This window comes from Diabrotica undecimpunctata, chromosome 5, assembly GCF_040954645.1.
Source record: "Diabrotica undecimpunctata isolate CICGRU chromosome 5, icDiaUnde3, whole genome shotgun sequence".
In the NCBI taxonomy this organism is placed as follows: Eukaryota; Metazoa; Arthropoda; class Insecta; order Coleoptera; family Chrysomelidae; genus Diabrotica; species Diabrotica undecimpunctata.
This window is the reverse complement of record NC_092807.1, coordinates 67,665,858-67,684,901: the sequence shown is the minus strand read 5'-3', so window position 1 is coordinate 67,684,901 and position 19,044 is coordinate 67,665,858. Positions and strand designations below refer to the sequence as shown.

At 33.6% G+C, this 19,044-nt stretch overlaps 1 protein-coding gene across 3 annotated transcripts in view; it reads right to left on the bottom strand.

Moving 5' to 3' along the window:
- The window catches only part of tst (superkiller complex helicase subunit twister), a 626,755-nt gene extending 610,789 nt beyond the window's left edge, over positions 1–15,966 (bottom strand). For 2 of the 3 annotated variants that reach the window (XM_072532051.1, XM_072532053.1), the window contains exon 1: positions 15,553–15,820. In XM_072532051.1, the coding sequence (XP_072388152.1) occupies positions 15,553–15,726 (174 nt within the window). In that variant the 5' untranslated portion in view covers positions 15,727–15,820. The other variant, XM_072532052.1, reaches the window with a different exon arrangement.
- Positions 15,967–19,044: the final 3,078 nt, after the last annotated feature.

The following is a 19,044-nucleotide window of genomic DNA, read 5'->3' as shown; positions in this document are numbered from 1 at the left end:
CATGAAATAATTATCGAAAAAATATACAGGAAAGGTTTTAATATTTCATTGATATCCAAATTCTACTTTTCAATACTTCAAAGTATTATTATTAGGCATCAGTAAATAAATTGTTTTTATGTTTAGAATTATACCCTATTTATGTAATTAATTTATAAGTTACGTAATAAACATCTTTGAAAACAGTATTTGTTTGCTTTTATAAAAAAATGGCGGCAAATATTTAATTGTATAACTAGAAAACGAACTAACTACACTTGTATTATATACTATTATAAAATGAACAATAAATGGATCGTTGTGTTGTCGTTTTTAAATGTTTCCATATTTATGAATTTAATAAACAATATTGTTTACTATTATTTAATCCACCTTGCAATAAAAGTAAGTACGGTTCTGGCATCTGTCACAATTCTCAATAATTACATGAAATAATTCTCGACACATCCAATACAGTATATGACGTCACAATTAATGACGCACTGAAAGAAGGCTCTGAGAAGGACTATATATCAGAAAAAGACAATATTTACACGAGAAAAAAAATTACACTGAAAACATATTTTAACTGAAAAAAATGATTTAACTGACACTTGCTTGATAACTTCTCGTAAATCTCGTTTGTCTCTTGGGTCTGCTGTTCTCAAAATTGTTGTAGGTGTTTGTTTCTCTGGACACTGTTATTTTCTCAGGTTCTTGATTGACGTTGACCTCATACGCAGGTTTCAATCTATCGATGGAAATTGTTACTTCTTTTTCGTTTACACGGACGACAAATGTTTTGTCTCCTCGTTTAACTACTGGAAAAGGTCCGTGATATGGGTTATCTAAACCGTATTTGATTGTGTCACGGCGGACAAACACGTGAGTGGTGGTTTTCATCTCTTTGAAAATAAAAGTGCTTTTTGACCCATGTTGCGACGGTTGCTTAGGATGGAGATTTTCAAAATGGTTTCGAAGAGTCTGTTGTAAAAACAACCTGTATATTGTAATCGTAGTATAGTTATTTTATCAAATTGTACGCTCACATCGTCAGCTATCGTGTTAACGTGTGTGCGACTGACTCCCTATATCAGGGACCCGCTCCTCCCCCGCTTTATATAACTTAGGACTAGGACAGACAGTGCCAATTTGCCTCTCGGCAAGTGAAGGCCGGGTGTGTGTGTGTGTGTGTGATCCCGATAAGTGCGTGGTGCGTAAGTGATAAATGCGCTTGTAAACCCGGTGTTTTGTGTTAAAACGTATATAGTTGGTCTCTCTCAATTTTATCATTTCATGTATATCTGTTACTGCCTCCCCGCACTCACTGTAAAGCTAATATTTGTATAACTCTTTATGTAACTATCAGAATTGCGATAATTGTCAATGTTTGAACCAGCCCTTAAGTCTATTGTGTAAATAAATCGAAGGAAAATACCTCTTAATTGTTTTATTGCTTCAGTGGTCCTTTATAAATATTTTGAAGCAATTAGGTGTTCAAATACGCCTCTCTTAAATGTGGATAGTTTGGCAACAAAGTTTACCCTTTCCATCAGAGTCTTTAAATAAATGTGAGCACTGTCGTCGGTATTTCTTTGCGAGGAAAACAATAATTCACCGGGCAAACACAATGGTTCTCCATAAACGAGTTCGGCGGCTGAAGTACCTAAATCTTTTCTCCACGCTACTCGTATGCCCAGTAACACTGAAGGTAGGCTTTCGGTCCATCGAATATTTTCATGGCATCGAATTGCTGCTTTTAATTGTCGATGAAATCTTTCCACCATGCCATTTGCTTGAGGGTGATAGGCGGTTGTTCTTAAATGGGTAGTTCCAGTTAATTTGCAGATTGATTTAAAGAGATGTGATTCGAATTTTCGACCTTGATCCGTTGTGATACCCTTGGGAGTGCCAAAACGAGCTATCCAACCAGAAAAAAATGTTCTGGCTACTGTATCTGCTTCTTGATTGGACATTGGGAAAGCTTCCGACCAACGCGTGAAACGGTCGACACATGTTAAACAGTATCTGTTTCCTTAAGAAATCGGCATCTCTATAATGTCTATGTGAACATGTTCGAATCGGCTGGAAGGTGATAGGAAACTTCCAGTCGGTGAAACAATGTGGCGCGATATTTTTGATTTTTGGCACTGTAGACACACTCGAGTCCATTTTCTCACATCTGATTTGATTGAAGGCCAAACATATCGCTGTGTGATCGTCTTCACAGAACTGTTGGTTCCAGGATGTGCTAGATTATGCATGGTGCTAAAAATTGTCATTCGGAGTGGTTTCGGTACAAATGGTCTGGCTGTAGATGTTGCTACGTCACAGTAAAACCTAACGTTTTGTTCCGGAAACCGTATTTTCTTTAATTGCAACGATGTTTTCTCTCTTAAGTACGTTTTTAGTTCTGGATCTGTTTCTTGTGCGAGAGCTAAGTCCATGATGTCGATATCTTTCTTGATGCTAGTCGACTCGAGATAGTGCGTCTGCTACAATATTTATTACGTTTGTTGGTGCAAAACATCGATCATATGTCTAAAATGTTTTATAGCTAAATATATAGCCAATAATTCCCTGTCGTACGCACTATATTTCTTTTCACTAAGTGAGAATTTTTTAAAAAAGAAAGCTAAAGGTTTCATACCTGTATCCGTTTTTTGTTGTAATAAAGCTCCAGCACAAAAATCGTAAGCATCACAAGTGATGGAGATATCAACATCGTTTGCAGGGTGGCTCGGTAAAGTAGCGTTAGCTAAACTACTTTTGCAGTCCTCAAAGGCTTGGATCCACTATGGTGTCCATTCAATCGGTGCTTTTCCTTTGACATTTCCTTTTAGGGCATCATGTAGTGGTGCTTGAAACTCAACTGCATTGTGAGTTACGTCCCTGGATTATCCAATGTGTGACGACATATAGAAAGACTATATATACCAGTGTTTAATTAGATTAAGAGCTTTTTGTTTTGTAGTTGTTACCATACCTGTACGTTCTCAATAAATAAATTTTGTTACGAAAATTAATTTTTTAAAAAACCGTTTTCGGCTTTGAACTTCGTAACTTGTGTATGAACCTTCGGTAGAAGTTCAACATACCTATAAATCTACGCAGGTCTTTCACTGTTTTAGGATGAGTGAAATTTTATACAGCTGCTACTTTTTCTTGGGGAGATTTGAGTTCTGCTGCTGATACTGTATATCCCAAAAATGTAGTATCGTTTTTGCCGAACTGACACTTTGCTGGATTATTCACAACGCCAAATTGCTTAAGTCTTTTGAAAATTTCTTCCAAATGCGATATATGCTGCTCTTCGGATTCTGATGCAATGAGAATGTCATCGATGTAGGCGTAGGCGAAATCAAGATCACGTAAAATTTCATCTATGAAACGCTGGAAGGTCTGTCCTGCGTTTCTTAAGCCAAAAGGCATAAATAAATATTCGTACAGTCCAAATGATGTGGTAACGGAAGTTTTTGGTATATCTTCAGTGGCTACTGGTATCTGGTTGTATGCTCTAACTAAATCTATTGTAGAGAAAAGGATCTTACCAGCTAGCGACTGACCGAAGTGTGTGGAAATGGATATCGATCTGGAATAGTCCTTTAGTTTAGACGTCGATAATCTCCGCAGGGTCTCCATTCCTCACCTTTCTTCGAGACCATATGTAGTGGTGTAGACCAGTTACTTTTTGATGGTCTTATGATGCCTAGTCGCAGAAGATTTTCGAATTCTTTTTTAACCCATTGCAATTTGTCAGGTGCTAATCGTCGAGGCTTAGAGAAAACGGGTGGACCTGGTGTTGTATCGATGTGTTGCTTGGTTTGATGTTGAATGTCCTTCAGAATACCGGCGAGTTGCGTGATTTCTGGAAACTGAGCTAATAGCATATGGTAACTCGACACTTCTGCGATTGTTTTTACGCTGCTATCGAAACAATCTTTAACGAGTCCCTTCGTTCGAAGAGTTGTAGTAGTCTATTAAGCACTGGTTAGCAATGTCTACTAGGAGAGCGAAATGTGATAAAAAATCAGCTCCTATAATAAGCTTTGAAACGTCCGCCACTACGAAACGTCAAGTAAAATCACGCCTTAATCCGATATTTAGTGTCAAGTTAACATAACCCTATGTTGCGATCACAGTGTCATTCGCCGCGTATAGTACTATATATATATATATATATATATATATATATATATATATATATATATATATATATATATATATATATGTAGAGACTATATATATATGTAGTCTTTTCGCGCGCCCCGTATATATTTTCTGGGAAACACGCACAAATCTGCCCCGGTGTCGATTAAAAATTGTTTTTTAGTTTCAAAGTCTGTTACGAAAAGGCGGCGAGACTTTGGGCTTTTATCGGATGCCGCACTTACCGATTGCCCGTGTTGTTTTCCTGATGCTTGCAGTGAGGTGTGCACTTTTGAGCACTATCACCAAAACGGTAGTGATACCAACATATGTCACTATTATGTTCCTTGCTGTGGCTTCTGTTTCTATGGTATGGTCTTCCCCTTGAGGTGTTGCGGTTACAACGGTATGTATTAGTTTGTGGTTGAGCAGTTGCGATGTTAGCTAGCTGAATTTTCATTTCAGCTAATTCAGCTATTAATTTTCCGATCGTGCTTTCAAGAGCAGTGGCCGTTTTCTAAATGTGTGTTCTAGGAGCTACGGCTTCGAAAACTGTATCTGCTAGCTCGGCAACTGTGTCTAAATCAGCGCTTGATTGGGTAGCTAAAATAGCCTGTGTAGAGGATGACAGTCTACCTAACTACAGAGATCTTATATTATTTGGTACCGTTGTGCCTGCTAAAGACGGTAAATGTCGTAAGAATTGAGAAGGTCTTTGATCGTCCAATTCTTCATGCTCGAGTAGTCTTTTAATTTTTTGTTGTTGTGATGCACTCTTAATTAATTCTGTTTTTAACTTTACATACCTATCTGTAGCTGGTGGTGATACAATGATGTCTCTCACTTCGGATATGTATGCCGTTTCTAGATTAGCAACTATATAATTGAATTTTGTTGCGTCACTTGTAATTTTTGCTAGTGCAAATTAGTTTTCTACTTGCAGGAATCATATTTCGGGATCGCTAGCTCAGAACGGTGGGATTTTCACTGTTATGCGATCCACTCCTGTAGCACTATTATTGACACTATCTGATATTTTCACTGATTCAGATTCAATGTTTTAACCGGCAAAAGTATATTATCAACACTATTCTTTTTAAACGTTCACGGGGTCACCAATGTTCACTGTTCAATGTTCGCGGGGTCACCAATGTTCCGTGGTTGTGTGGATGCGTGTGTGATAAACTTATTTTGCACGGAAACAAAATAAACATAATAATAAAATCGAATAAAACGTAAAAAAACTGTTAATAACATTTATTTTCGTAATACGTAATTAATTCTCGAAGGGTAGGTATTTGTGTATGTATCGCGGACCGATGCAAATTGTGACTTGTTGATTACTAAAACTAAAAACACATTCTTTGTTTTTAAAAGCCAGACGATAAACTCCAAATATTATCGTCCTAATCTCTTGTTATGTCATCGCTTACCATATAATATTTTGTTTCCCATACACGAAAAATGCTATGTATTCAAATATATAATTAAAGTGTCCAGCATATCTGTAGTAAATAAACATAATTGAGAAACACATTTCAATTTTTATGTCACTTCTATTTCACATGTGTATAACCAATTGCGAAAATGTAAATTTTAATATGAGATGTTATTTAATTTTTGAATAGAAAAGTTATACTTATTCGTAATTAACTTGTCGCTACAGATCCATCTGTACATACATAAGTATGATTACTATATATTCCACCATATTTTGCTAAAAACATTTCATTAGATTCAATTTCGTATTTTTCATATTCTAGGCTTTTAATTGTAATGGGATATAAAAGAATTATTTTTTTTTTTCTACTTCATACATATATGGGATTAATTTTATATCGGATTATATTTTTTGATTTTTTGAGTATGTCTCTATATCCTAATGAGTAATCTGGTATAGCTTTTTTCTTACAAAATTGGTTATTTGTATTTATAGCTTTATTTAACTTATTTAAACTTCTTATTAGTGTTATTTGTTTCAATATGTATTTATGAGCCAATATTTTCCTTCTACCTTTTAGTGTAGATACTGAACATTCCGCTTGTAATATTAAAATTGGTATAGACCATAGACAATCTGTTTTAATCTTTAGGGCCACATTTCATACTTGTTCCAACTACATCATCATGCTTTTACTGCAAGTATTTAAAAGATTGGCTGCACAATCTAAATGAGATCTTACTATCCCTTTGTATAAGCTTAAAATAATGTTTGGGCCAGTTCCCCATTTTGTACCACAAATTGCTGTCATAACATTAATGCCTTTGTTTGCTTTAGCTATCACATCATTTATTTGAATTGTCATATTCAAGTTACACTGTAGGTAGATGGAACCCTAGATACTTTATTTCATTTTTCCATGGGATTTCCATGTTTTGGTACATAAGGTGGGGGAAGTTATAAGCTTGAGCTCTTTTCCTAAATATTATTGCTTTTGATTTATGTGCTGAGATTTTAAAGTTTGTAAATAAGTAATTAGTAATTGTAAGTAAGGAATTAATTTATATATATATATATATATATATATATATATATATATATATATATATATATATAAGAAATACTGGATATTATTGACTGTCCATGTTTGGGAAAGTATATACTATTTGTTTTCATATTTTTACATTTAATATTTTTCTGTTACGGTACTGTAATGTGATCTAATTCAATGCTATGTATTCTTAACGAATTTGGTAAAATTGCTAAACTGGTTGTCTCATTTATTATGTTTTAAGTACGGAGAATTTGACTTCTCTTTTGTATTCTGTGTCACAAATATGCACACAAGTGTACGGTTTCGTATTACGGTCTCAATTAACTTAAATTATCGCATTCAAAATCATAATACAATAGGGTGATTTATTGATGTACCCTCTTCCACCCAACAGCCAAAAGGTTCTTTTCTGACCTGCAATCTCGACACTTCCTCCCAAGACAGCGAACGAAACACACGAAGTTTTTTGGCTCTCGTGCCATAGAGCCGCGTCGGCAGACGTTCCGACGTACCAACGAGATTTCCTTGGCTAAGAATCCATCAATATTTCAAAGGGTAAGTCTATATTCTTTGTACAAACATCAATAATGAGTAAGACCAGTTAATTTCTTAATTTATTTACAGTTGTGTTTGCTATTTGTCGCTAATTTATTCACAAACAAAATATTACATTTTTACTTTATAATTAGTTATCTATTATCATTCAACCAGCGACCTCTTAAGTTTTATACAAAACATTTGGCCACTTCGACCGGATGATAAATAATAATTTTTTTGACTTTGATTCAATTAATTTCCTTGTGCTCCAATTAATTCATTTTAATTAATTGTTTTTTTTTTCTTTTCAATTTAACTTTGATTCGGTCCTTCGGCATTATTTTTAAACTTAATTTACATAATTAAATTGGATCATATTTATATAGCAATTTTGAAATTTATTTCTACTTATAATTCATAATTTCAGTAGGTAAAATACTTTTATATATATTTTGATTAATATCATACATTAATTATACATATATATTACATTTATGATTTATTGTTTTACATTTTTACATTGTTTTTGTGAATTATTTTTGTTCTACTTGTACAATACTTTCCAACTCATTCTGTACGTCTTGTTTGTTAACTTAAACACATATCTTTTGATTTTCTTTGTTACTATACCTTTCGTTACTTACCTTTTTATCGATATTCTTACTTGTTTGCAATTGATTTTGTTTAAAACCGTTCACTTCTTTAAATCTAGATATTCTCTTCGTGTTGATTTGTTAATTTATGTTTGCATTGTCCTCTCTTTCGTGCTTGTATCTTACAATGCTCAACAAAATGAACAAATCCAACTTTTCGCGCCATTCTCGGCATTCTCTAGATTCAAAGAGGCCTATGAAACGCATTCAAGTATCAAAACCACACGCTTTCATTATTATTCGTAGCCAGGGTAGATTTTCATAAATCTCACAACCTTGTTTCGATTTAATTTATTGTCTTCTTCTACTCGCTTTCGATTATCGCTGTCTTATTTCAATATTTCGATAAAATCTCCGTTACTTGTGGTTTCGTTAGTGCCACAAAGCACCCTAAGGTAACTAATCAAGGTGTTAAATGTGTCTTGTGTTCCGGTTCTTATCAGTCATATAAAGGTTTGTATTTTTTGTGACTAAACGGCTTCAAGAACTTTTCTCGTTGGTTAATCCACATAATTCTTGTGTACGCGGCCTGATTCCACCTCATTCGAAACGACGAATTGTACAGTTTGCGAATCACGGTCTCGCGTTTTGCTTCGTTTGTTAACCAACGCTCAAATTCATCTTGTTCCTTTAGACAACCACTTCTTCAAATACTAACATTTCTATTTTGCTACACAACCACATTTAATGTCCTCGTCTATTTCTTTCCACATAGTTGATACAGATCAAATATGTTTTCGCATCTTTCTTATAATTCGTATCCTGCTAGATCAGATCAGATCTTATAGACATACTCATAGGGGTTGAATTGGTTTTTCGTTTCGTAAATTTTGGTTAAAATTCTTGGCGAACCAAATCATCCTGTGGTCTTAGAAATCATTTTCAATTACGTTGTATAAGGGCGAGTCTCTACGACTTATTCAATAACTGTCTTACTAATAAAACACTCGTATTCTAAGGTTATTCCGTACTTATATCTAGAATAGTTATCCTAAGTATAAGGTAAATATAATACTAAAATATTTTGTTACAAATAAACTCGGTATATGTTAGTTATAAGTATTCCCACTTTATTCCGAAATAATAGTTTGGCAATGTCGCAATCTTTTGCACAAATACATAGAACAACGACATATTGAGTGAAATATGTCAATTTTGATTTTTCTTTGAAACTAACAACTGACTCTTATATTGCTTATATGTTGAGTTTGAGTATTTTAAAATTGCAAAAAAGTTGCAAAAAATTGCAAAAATTGCCAGTGAATTTTGAAAGTGGATTTATTCTTTCTTTGAGAGTTTTTCTTTTTCGTGTATTTTCTATCATGTTGATTAAATTATCAACTTCCTCGACAGCCGCAACACCTCTTAAATACATTTTTTTATTATATACATAGCTACTCACAAAACAATACAAAAATAATATATTCTTGTCACTGATGACTTTGACATTCATAAAATAGGTTATACCACGGTTATACTAGACTTAAACAAGGGTGTGGGTCGGTATAATCTTGGAATAAATTCTTATACCAAGTATAACTTATATCTAAGTTATTCGATGTTTATTGTTAGTGATTTTGCCTATACCTGATTTATTCTGAGTATAAGTTTTATACTTGGTTTATTAGTTATGCTGTAAGTATTTTATTTCACATCCTTCGTTACTTCTATGTATACAAACATAGATCTTTTCTACAAAGGTTTTGGGAAGTCGAAAAGAGTAGGCACCTGTTAGTTTTGTCCCAACACGACGAAGCTCGTGAAGGATATTTCTCAGTTGTTAATTTTTCGAAAATTAACAAGCCGATTTTCTGTTATTCCACCGTTTCTACAACCCAATCCTCTTTATTTATCATTTTCTCTTGTTTATATTCGCTACTTATTCTTTATTCTTATGCATATCTTCATTTTGTATGCTAGAGAATCGCTTCAGGAAACTTCCGAATCTCAAAGAGATATATGTTGCATTCATGGAAGATTTTCTTACTTCTCAACATATGATGCCGGTTTCTGAATCCAATTTTAAATCGATTATTTCTTATAACTCTGACACAATTTTCAAAAAACAAATTTTTATTTCGCTTCTTCTATCCAAAATTCGTACTAACTTCGACGCCAATCTATATGACGTTCGAGGTGTGTCGCTAATCGACGCCTTTCATACCGGTCCTAAAAGGGCATCTCGTTCTTTACTTAATTTTCGATATCTTCGTTGTTGTTTTATTTGCGATATAAAGCAAACGTATCGGCAAATTAAAGTAAATGAGGAATTTTGGAACTATAAAAGGGGTTCTCTGGAGATCGGACTTTTTAAACCTCTCCAAGAGTTTTTACTACGTATCGTTACTAACGGTACTTCTTCGTTTTCTTTCACTTATAAACTCTACAAGAGTAACGCTTAGTTTTTAATGCTCGATGGTTTTCCGCTAGGCAGTGAGCCAGCAACCATCTCGACGAACTTACGTCAGAATCACGCTACAAGTGATTCTCTTTGATCTACTCACCTTCTGCAGTGAGAACTTGCTTAGCTTTTAAAGCACGATACGATGGTTTTCCGCTAGGCAGTGGGCCAGCAGCCATCTCGACGGACTTACGTCAGAATCACGCTACGAGTGATTCTCTTTGATCTACTCACCTTCTGCAGTGAGAACTTGCTTAGCTTTTAAAGCACGATACGATGGTTTTCCGCTACGCAGTGGGCCACCAGCCATCTCGACGGACTTACGTCAGAATCACATTACAAGTGATTCTCTTTGATCTACTCACCTTCTGCAGTGAGCACTCGCTTAGCTTTTAAAGCTCGATGGTTTTTTCGCTAGACAAATCGACAACGTCAGCAACCATCTTTAATTATTTTCAGGCTTTGGCTTTTGCATTTTGACATGTTGTTCGTTGACAAAGAGGAACCTTTCATTTTTACGGTACTGGGCCTAAAATGGAATCCTACGACTGATTTATTTTCTCATTCTTCTTGTCCCTTTGACAAACCGTTCACAAAGCGGGCTATTCGTTTGTAAATCAGTCGTATTTTTGTTGCTATCCTCTTGTTTTTATTCATTTTTCATGTCTTTTTGCTAGTCAAACGTCTTCTAAAACCGTTGTGGTACTTCAATGTATCCTGGGATGATGAAACATCTGAACAGATACATCTGATCTCTGTACTTGTATGTGTTACATTTCTGGTGTTATTTCTATACAGGAACATCTATCGCAAGATCGGAGATCTTGACAGCTATACTGCTGACTGATCTAGTCACTTTTGTCAACGAGTCTAGTCCAATTTTCATGCTCGCTCTGTCTCGACAAGATTGGAACTCCTGGCAGCCATATTGCTGGCTGATCTAGTCACTTTTGTCAAAGGGTTGTTCGTCCGATCTTCCGATATTTCGATTCCGATATCGACGATTGCGCTCCCTTGAGCTAATTTTTCTACCCTAAATTGTCAATCGTATTAAACACATACAAGAACTGATACCACACTCTACTTGGCATTAAATGCCTTCTAATCAACACCTCTCTGATTGTGTTAGTCGTGTTTTATCACTGGCACAATTATTAGAATTTTCACCAAACTGGCATTTTCCTATTGTGGAACTCGTCGAAATATTACTTCCTGGTTGTCATTGAAGACTTAAAATGGGACACCACGCCGAGATTTCGACGCTATTCTTCTTCTTGTCTTTTCGAACCCCACGGAATTCTTATAGGAAAGTGGGCCAACGGTATTGTGTATGACACAGTCTTTCTAGTTTAGTCGGTCGAAAAATTCTACTGATTCGACGCTATTCTTTTCTAATTGATGACATTGTACGCGTTGTTAATCTGAGCACAGGGTCAGACGACATCCAACAATGTTCTGTGGTCAAAATATGACCGCCGCTCATTTGTCAATTCATATGTTATTATTACTTAGTTCTTTATTAGTATATCGATCTTTCATGTCTATTCTTTTCATTTATATTTTCAGCTGTTCGTAAAAACATTCGTTTTTGGCGCGGGAGAATGTTTGGGAAAGTATATACTATTTGTTTTCATATTTTTACATTTAATATTTTTCTGTTACGGTACTGTAATGTGATCTAATTCAATGCTATGTATTCTAACGACTTTGGTAAAATATATTGCTTCCTGTAAAATTGCTAAACTGATTGTCTCATTTATTATGTTTTAAGTACGAAGAATTTGACTTCTCTTTTGTATTCTGTGTCACAAATATGCACACAAGTGTACGGTTTCGTATTAAGGTCTCAAATAACTTAAATTATCGCATTCAAAATGATAATATAATAGGGTGATTTATTGATGTACCCTCTTCCACCCAACGGCCAAAAGGGTCTTTTCTGACCTGCAATCTCGACACTTCCTCCCAAGACAGCGAACGAAACACACGAAGTTTTTTGGCTCTCGTGCCATAGAGCCGCGTCGGCGGACGTCCCGAAGTACCAACGAGATTTACTTTATAATTATTTATCTATTATCATTCAACCAGCGACCTCTTAAGTTACAAACAACACAGTTTATTAGGGCTGCAGTCAGTAGGTTTGGCCAGGATGTTATAGAAACACTCTTTTGACTTTTGGACTTTCGAGCTTTCGGAATTATTTTATTCCTTCTTCAAGACACTGTAATTAGAAGAAAGTGTAAATATTTAGAACAAAATTTTAACTTTCCAACTAAATTTTAAAATGTATTTTGTCCATTATTTTACATGTTATATTTTATATGTGTGTTTTTAATGTTGAGTGTCATAGCTTTACACAAATAATCTCAACGACTAGTAAGTTGTAATGACAATTTGAGATATGTTGTAAATATTTACACTTTCTTCTAATTACAATGTCTTGAAGAAGGAATAAAAGAATTCCGAAAGCTCGACCAAAAGTAAAAAGAGTGTTTTTATAAAATCCCGCCCAACCTACTGACTGCAGCCCTAATAAACTGTGTTGTTTGTATATATATATATATATATATATATATATATATATATATATATATATATATATATATACAAACATATAACATACAATACATATATAGATAGATAGATAGATAGAATTTATTCATCCACAAAGTTTACACAATTCTTACAAAAAAAATGTATAAATCTTATAGGACTGGTCAAAAATTTTAGTACAAAAGAGTAAGTAAAATATATACTAAAAGTACACATGATTAAAATAAAACAGTGATTACAATAAAATAAATAAGAAATAAAAGTTACAAATACAAATTTAGAACTATTGTTGCAAAAATGTTAAAAATTTAAAAATCCATCATCACTGTAAAATGTGTTGTCCAAGTTACAAATACAAATTTAGAACTATTGTTGCAAAAATGTTAAAAATTTAAAAATCCATCATCACTGTAAAATGTGTTGTCCATTAAAAATGAATACACAGTTTGGCGAAAACATGTATGTGAAGAATTACTGAGTGTTAATATATTGACTATTTTATTGTAACATTTTATTCCAATATATTCAGGTGCATGCTGGGATACACCTAATGACCTAATCTAGAGAAAGGTTGACGAAAATTTGATTTACCTCTAGTATCATGTGAGTGAATGTCCTCATTTCTGTCAAACTTGAGCTTGTTTTCCTCAATGTGCAATATTAATTGCAAAATTAAAAGGGTAGGTAGTGTTAAAATATTAGACTTCTTAAATAGTGGTTTGCAACTATCTGAAAATGGAACACCATACATACTTCTTAAAACTTTCTTTTGAGCTATAAATGCCCGTTCAAGATGAGATGAGCAACCTCAAAATAGTAAGCCATACTGAAGTACAGACTGGACTAAACTAAAGTAAATCATTCGCAATATATTAAATGAGACAGTTTCTCTTTAATTACGCATTATATAGCTACATGTACTTAACTTTGCTGATACATGATTTACGTGAGTTTCCCATGTAAGTTTAAGATCTAGGGTTACCCTCAAAAATTTCGTTGTAGTATAACTTTCTACTGATTTGTCATCCACATGTAAATAAAAGTCAGAATTTGCAGAATTTTATATGTATATATATATATATATATATATATATATATATATATATATATATATATATATATATATATATATATATACCTTACACTTGCCACAAAATAAGAGAGATTATCTAAAGACCTAACAGCTTTAATATTCTATTATCTGACATATTCAGGACACTCTTTAAAAGTACTTACATGAAAATTAATATTACAATGGAGACATTTCATCATAAATTCCCTTCATGTGCTTTATCAGCACAATTTTTATATTTTTCATCCCCTCTACATTGATTTTTTGTATGACGAAAACGAAAACAATGATAGCATTGAACCACTGTAATCATATATGGCTTTACCCTAAAGGGAATCCGGTATATAGAAACCTCTTTTGGAATTTGTTTCCTTGAAAAGGTAAACGCAACTGTCTCTGTATTTATATATTTACCTGAATCATGTTTTAATTTTCTTTTGAAACATCTTACCTCCAAAATTTTAATATTTACTGAGGATGTATCCGAAAAACTAATTAATTCAATATCAAAAATACTTGCATCAACATTATTTACTACACCCCTACAATTTACTTTATTAGCAGGAATAAAGAGTTCATATCCATCATTTTTAATCTCTATATTTGAAACAAATTTATTAGCACATTCCCGTTTCTTAAAAACAAGACTAATTCGGTTTTTACCTTAATTTTAATTTTTTGTACATTCTCAATTTTCTTATGTATATATTTGGCTAGCTTTAAAAACTAATTACTGACGTTATTATTTTTTGAATCCATATAGACCTCGGATGGGCCAATGTCGGTATACAATAAGAATACTGTTTTTTGTCTTTTTTAATATCATATTGATTAGTGTCTCTGAATTACCATTAGTTTCAACAAATGTTTTGTCTTAATTTATACTGCGTTCTAAACCTGAATCATCTATCTTACTTATTGCCACCCTAACACTGCCAACCCCCACTGTGCTATCCCCCATTGTAAAGCCTCTTTAAACTTTGTTTTTTTTTTCAAATGATTATATACAATCAAAATTACTTATATACAACTAAAAGTTAAATTAAAGTTTATAAGGATAGGAAGTTAGTTACCTCTATTAAGTTTTGTCTTTTTTTTTTCCCACCTGCATTTTGAATTTTAATTCACTTACTACTATAATACAACCTTTCTTCACAAAAGCCAATCACAGAATTTTCTTTGTAAATAATCAAATCTGACAGCTAAACAGTTGTCAAATTTGGTTGGTTGGTACTGCCCAAGACCAGTGTGATCAGTGCAGATAGTGACCCTCTCAGAACCAGGTTTAGATTTACGGAAACTAATGTTACACTTTTCAATGGAAGAGTGGTGTAACACTACACCTTGCAAAGGAACGACTTGTGTAGCACTTCTATACTTTTTTGGAACTAGTGCTAAACTAGAAAACAAAGGAACAGACCTAGTAAGTAGGTATTCCGAACTGTCAACTTAGTATGATTATGATTATTTAGATGGTATCTTAAATTGTGCTTAGGGTCAGATCTTTTAGTCTATAATTTGTTACTTATTAAACTCAATATGTACATAAAAAACCAAACAACAATGGAATGTTGTCCAGCAAATTGGATGTAAAATGTAAAAATAATAGAAATGAGAAAATCTTCTACACATTTTGAAAAAGTGTGTGTCAATTTTCTGTTTTGCTACCGAAGTTGGTATGCTACTATTTTGTTAATGAGTGATAAGCCTTACTTGGAGTGTGGTAATTGAAGGAGATTCTTCAAAGCATAGTAATTCTTTCGGTATTGGCTTACGAGACCAAAATTTCTGATTTTTTTCATACTGATGGATTGGTAAGTTTTCTGGACATAAAATGTACTTCTTTAATTCACTGTCTACAGAAGTTAATATCGGAGGGGCTTCCATAATAATGAATCTAAATCACATCTAAAATCTAAATTATGAAAATATAGGTTAATATAATATAACCACAGCACAGACTACTAAAAATAGGGTTGAATTGTTGATACTTACCGAAAGCACCGAACAACACCGAAAAGCGTTGTTCGGTGCCGAAAGTACAAGGTGCAAGGTGGTACAAGCTGATTATAGCTGCAAATGTCAACTAAGAATTAAAATATTTCGGTTTGGCAGTGTCGGGGATTTTTTTAGAATGCATCTGTTGTATGCTTCAAATATAAGGACAGAAAGCTTTTAAAAAGTACATATCGATCTATTTTATGAATTCTGCAATTTTAAATTACTGTGAAACAATAACGAGTAAATATTTGTCTCTCTCTCGAGATTAGTTCAAGCGTCTATTGCAATCTGGCAACTGCTGATTTGATGATTGCCAAATCCATTCCCTAATCTATCAAAGAATAATTGCCAAAAAAAATTTCTAATAAAAAACTGCAATTAATCTTCAAATAAACAAATATTTACTCATTCTTGTTTTATATAAATCAAACATTGCAGAATTCATAACATAATATAAACAAAATGTACTTTTCTAAAGCTTTATCTTTTTATATTTAAAGCATACAGCATCTACATTATAAAAACATGCCAACACTGCTAAGTGCTAAACCGAAATTTTTAGGATCGGTTATCGAGAGCTCTCCGCTCTCCGTGCCGTAATAGTTACGACGAAGACAGACTGAGGGCGCTGGCACGCATTGTCATTGGCATGGGCGCGAACGCGAAGAAAAATCATAACATAACCATTTAAATTATTGCTATTTAAATAAAGCTGTTGTAATCAGGGAACTGCGATTTTCTTTTTTTTAATATGGCTGTTAGTTGCGTAGCTGTCTAGTTTAGTACTAAAAAATCTACCCAACGAAGGCGTAAGTTTAATTACTTATATATTTAATTCAATATTAAAAACAGGTTATTTTCCACTCCAATGGAAAGTTGCTCAAATTGTTCTGATTCCAAAACCTAATAAGGATCACACGGAAGTATCTTCATACCGTCCTATTAGCTTGTTGCCTATTATATCTAAAGTATTTGAACGGCTTTTTCTGAGAAGACTGGAGCTTATTTTATATGACAGTAATGTTTTACCGAATTATCAGTTTGGGTTTAGGAAACAACATGGTACTATCGAACAAATTCATAGGGTGGTAAAGACTATCAGAAATTCGCTTGAACAAAAAAATTACTGTACTGCTGCATTTCTAGATGTCTCTCAAGCATTCGATAAAGTTTGGCATGTAGGTCTTATCTCCAAAATTAAATCTATATTTCCTCATCCCATAAGTTCACTTTTAAGATCCTACCTGACAGATCGATTCTTTCAAGTCAAAAGAGGTGGGGAAATCACTAACCTGTTTCCAATTTGTTCCGGAGTTCCACAAGGAAGCATACTAGGACCCACCCTCTACTTAATATTCACATCAGATCTCCCAACGACGACCAATACAACAATCGCTACATATGCCGATGACACAGTTATCATGGCTCCAAATTCTACAGCAACTGAAGCAGCCCAGGTATTACAAAATCACCTACTTAAACTAGAGAGCTGGCTTAAGCTGTGGCGAGTCCAAGTTAACAGTTTAAAATCAACACAAATAACGTTTACTTTAAAAAAAGGTGTCGCGCCACCAGTTTCTATAAACAACACTCCACTACCAGTTAATAACGTCGTTAAATACTTAGGAATCCATTTGGATAGCAAACTTAATTGGGGCATCCACATCTGGAAGAAACGCCTTCAACTCAGCTTAATCTACAGGAAAATGTATTGGTACATGAGTCGAAAATCAAATCTTAGCCTGGAGAACAAACTTCTGATATATAAATGTATTTTAAAACCGGTATGGCAATATGCAGCACAAATCTGGGGTACAGCAAGTAATACCAACATACAAAAACTTCAACGTTTCCAATCGAAAGTACTGCGCCAGATCTGTAATGCCCCTTGGTATATCACGAACCACAGATTACATCACGATTTACAGCTACAAACAGTTTGCGAAGCAATATCTGCTGTAAACTCTGTATACAAGAACAGACTATCCTGCCATCCAAATCCGCTGGCCACGGATCTGCTCAACATTTCACACGTAAGAAGATTAAAACGACCAGACCCTTTGGACCTCTAGTAAATCAGGAAAAATAGAACATAGTGTCATGGTGCGGTGAAATAACAAGTTTCTATTCAGGTGTTTTCTAAATCTTTCCTTAACTTGTGTTTTTGCCTTGTAATTCTCATATGTGTGTCAGTGATGTTTACCTGTATTAAACTCTGTTTGTTAAGTTCAAATTAGCTGATATATCATAGATTATATTTATGTTATCTTTTACCTGGGTGCTCGCCACTGGGCAGCTTCCCACTATGTTATTGTACATATATTATACATATTGCTTATTGTTTATAATGAGACAGATTGCAATAAACATTGGTTGTTAAATAAAAAAAAAAAAAAAATATGGCTGTTATGTGTAAAATTTGTAAAAAAATTCTCTCCAGTCAATCATGCTTGAATAGACATAATAAAAAAGTTCACAACCAGAAAAAGACTGAAATAATAAGTTACGAGTTAAATGTGTTTAATTCGAAGTGTTTTGAATGTGCAATTTCTTTTAAATTTATTAAGGATTTACGCACACACCTACAGGACAAACACAACGTAGCAATAGAAATGATAGAGATTACCTTTAATGATTCTAAAGGTAAGTATTTGTACAACAAATTGTGTTATTAAAATAATAAAATATATTTTTAGAGTTTGACGATTGGTTGGAGGATACAAATAAAAAAGAAAAAACAGAATATGTTTTGACAAGAGGATGCAAATTGAGGAAAACTGATGATGGCACTGTTAAAATGTATTATTACCACTGTAATAGAAGCTATAAGAAATGTAATGCATAAAACGTTTTGAATAATAAATGTTTTACTAAATACTTTCAATATTACAGGTAACATTATTCAGGATGAGGTCAGAAAAAGGTTGCCAAAGATGCAAGGTTCAGAAAAACTATTGTTTTCTTGCACAAGTCAAATTATATCAAGCCAACTAAATAATGGAAAATGTATAGTTACATATTATAAAAGTCACTACCACCATGACAATGAAATTCGACATTTGCATTTATCAAAAATAGATAAAAACCAAGTTGCAAACAAATTATTAGCAGGAGTATCTGTTTCTAAGTAAGTTACTAGCACATATATTCACCTGACAGTCTACTGACCATAGGTGTGTAATAGCACATATTTTACATCAGTTA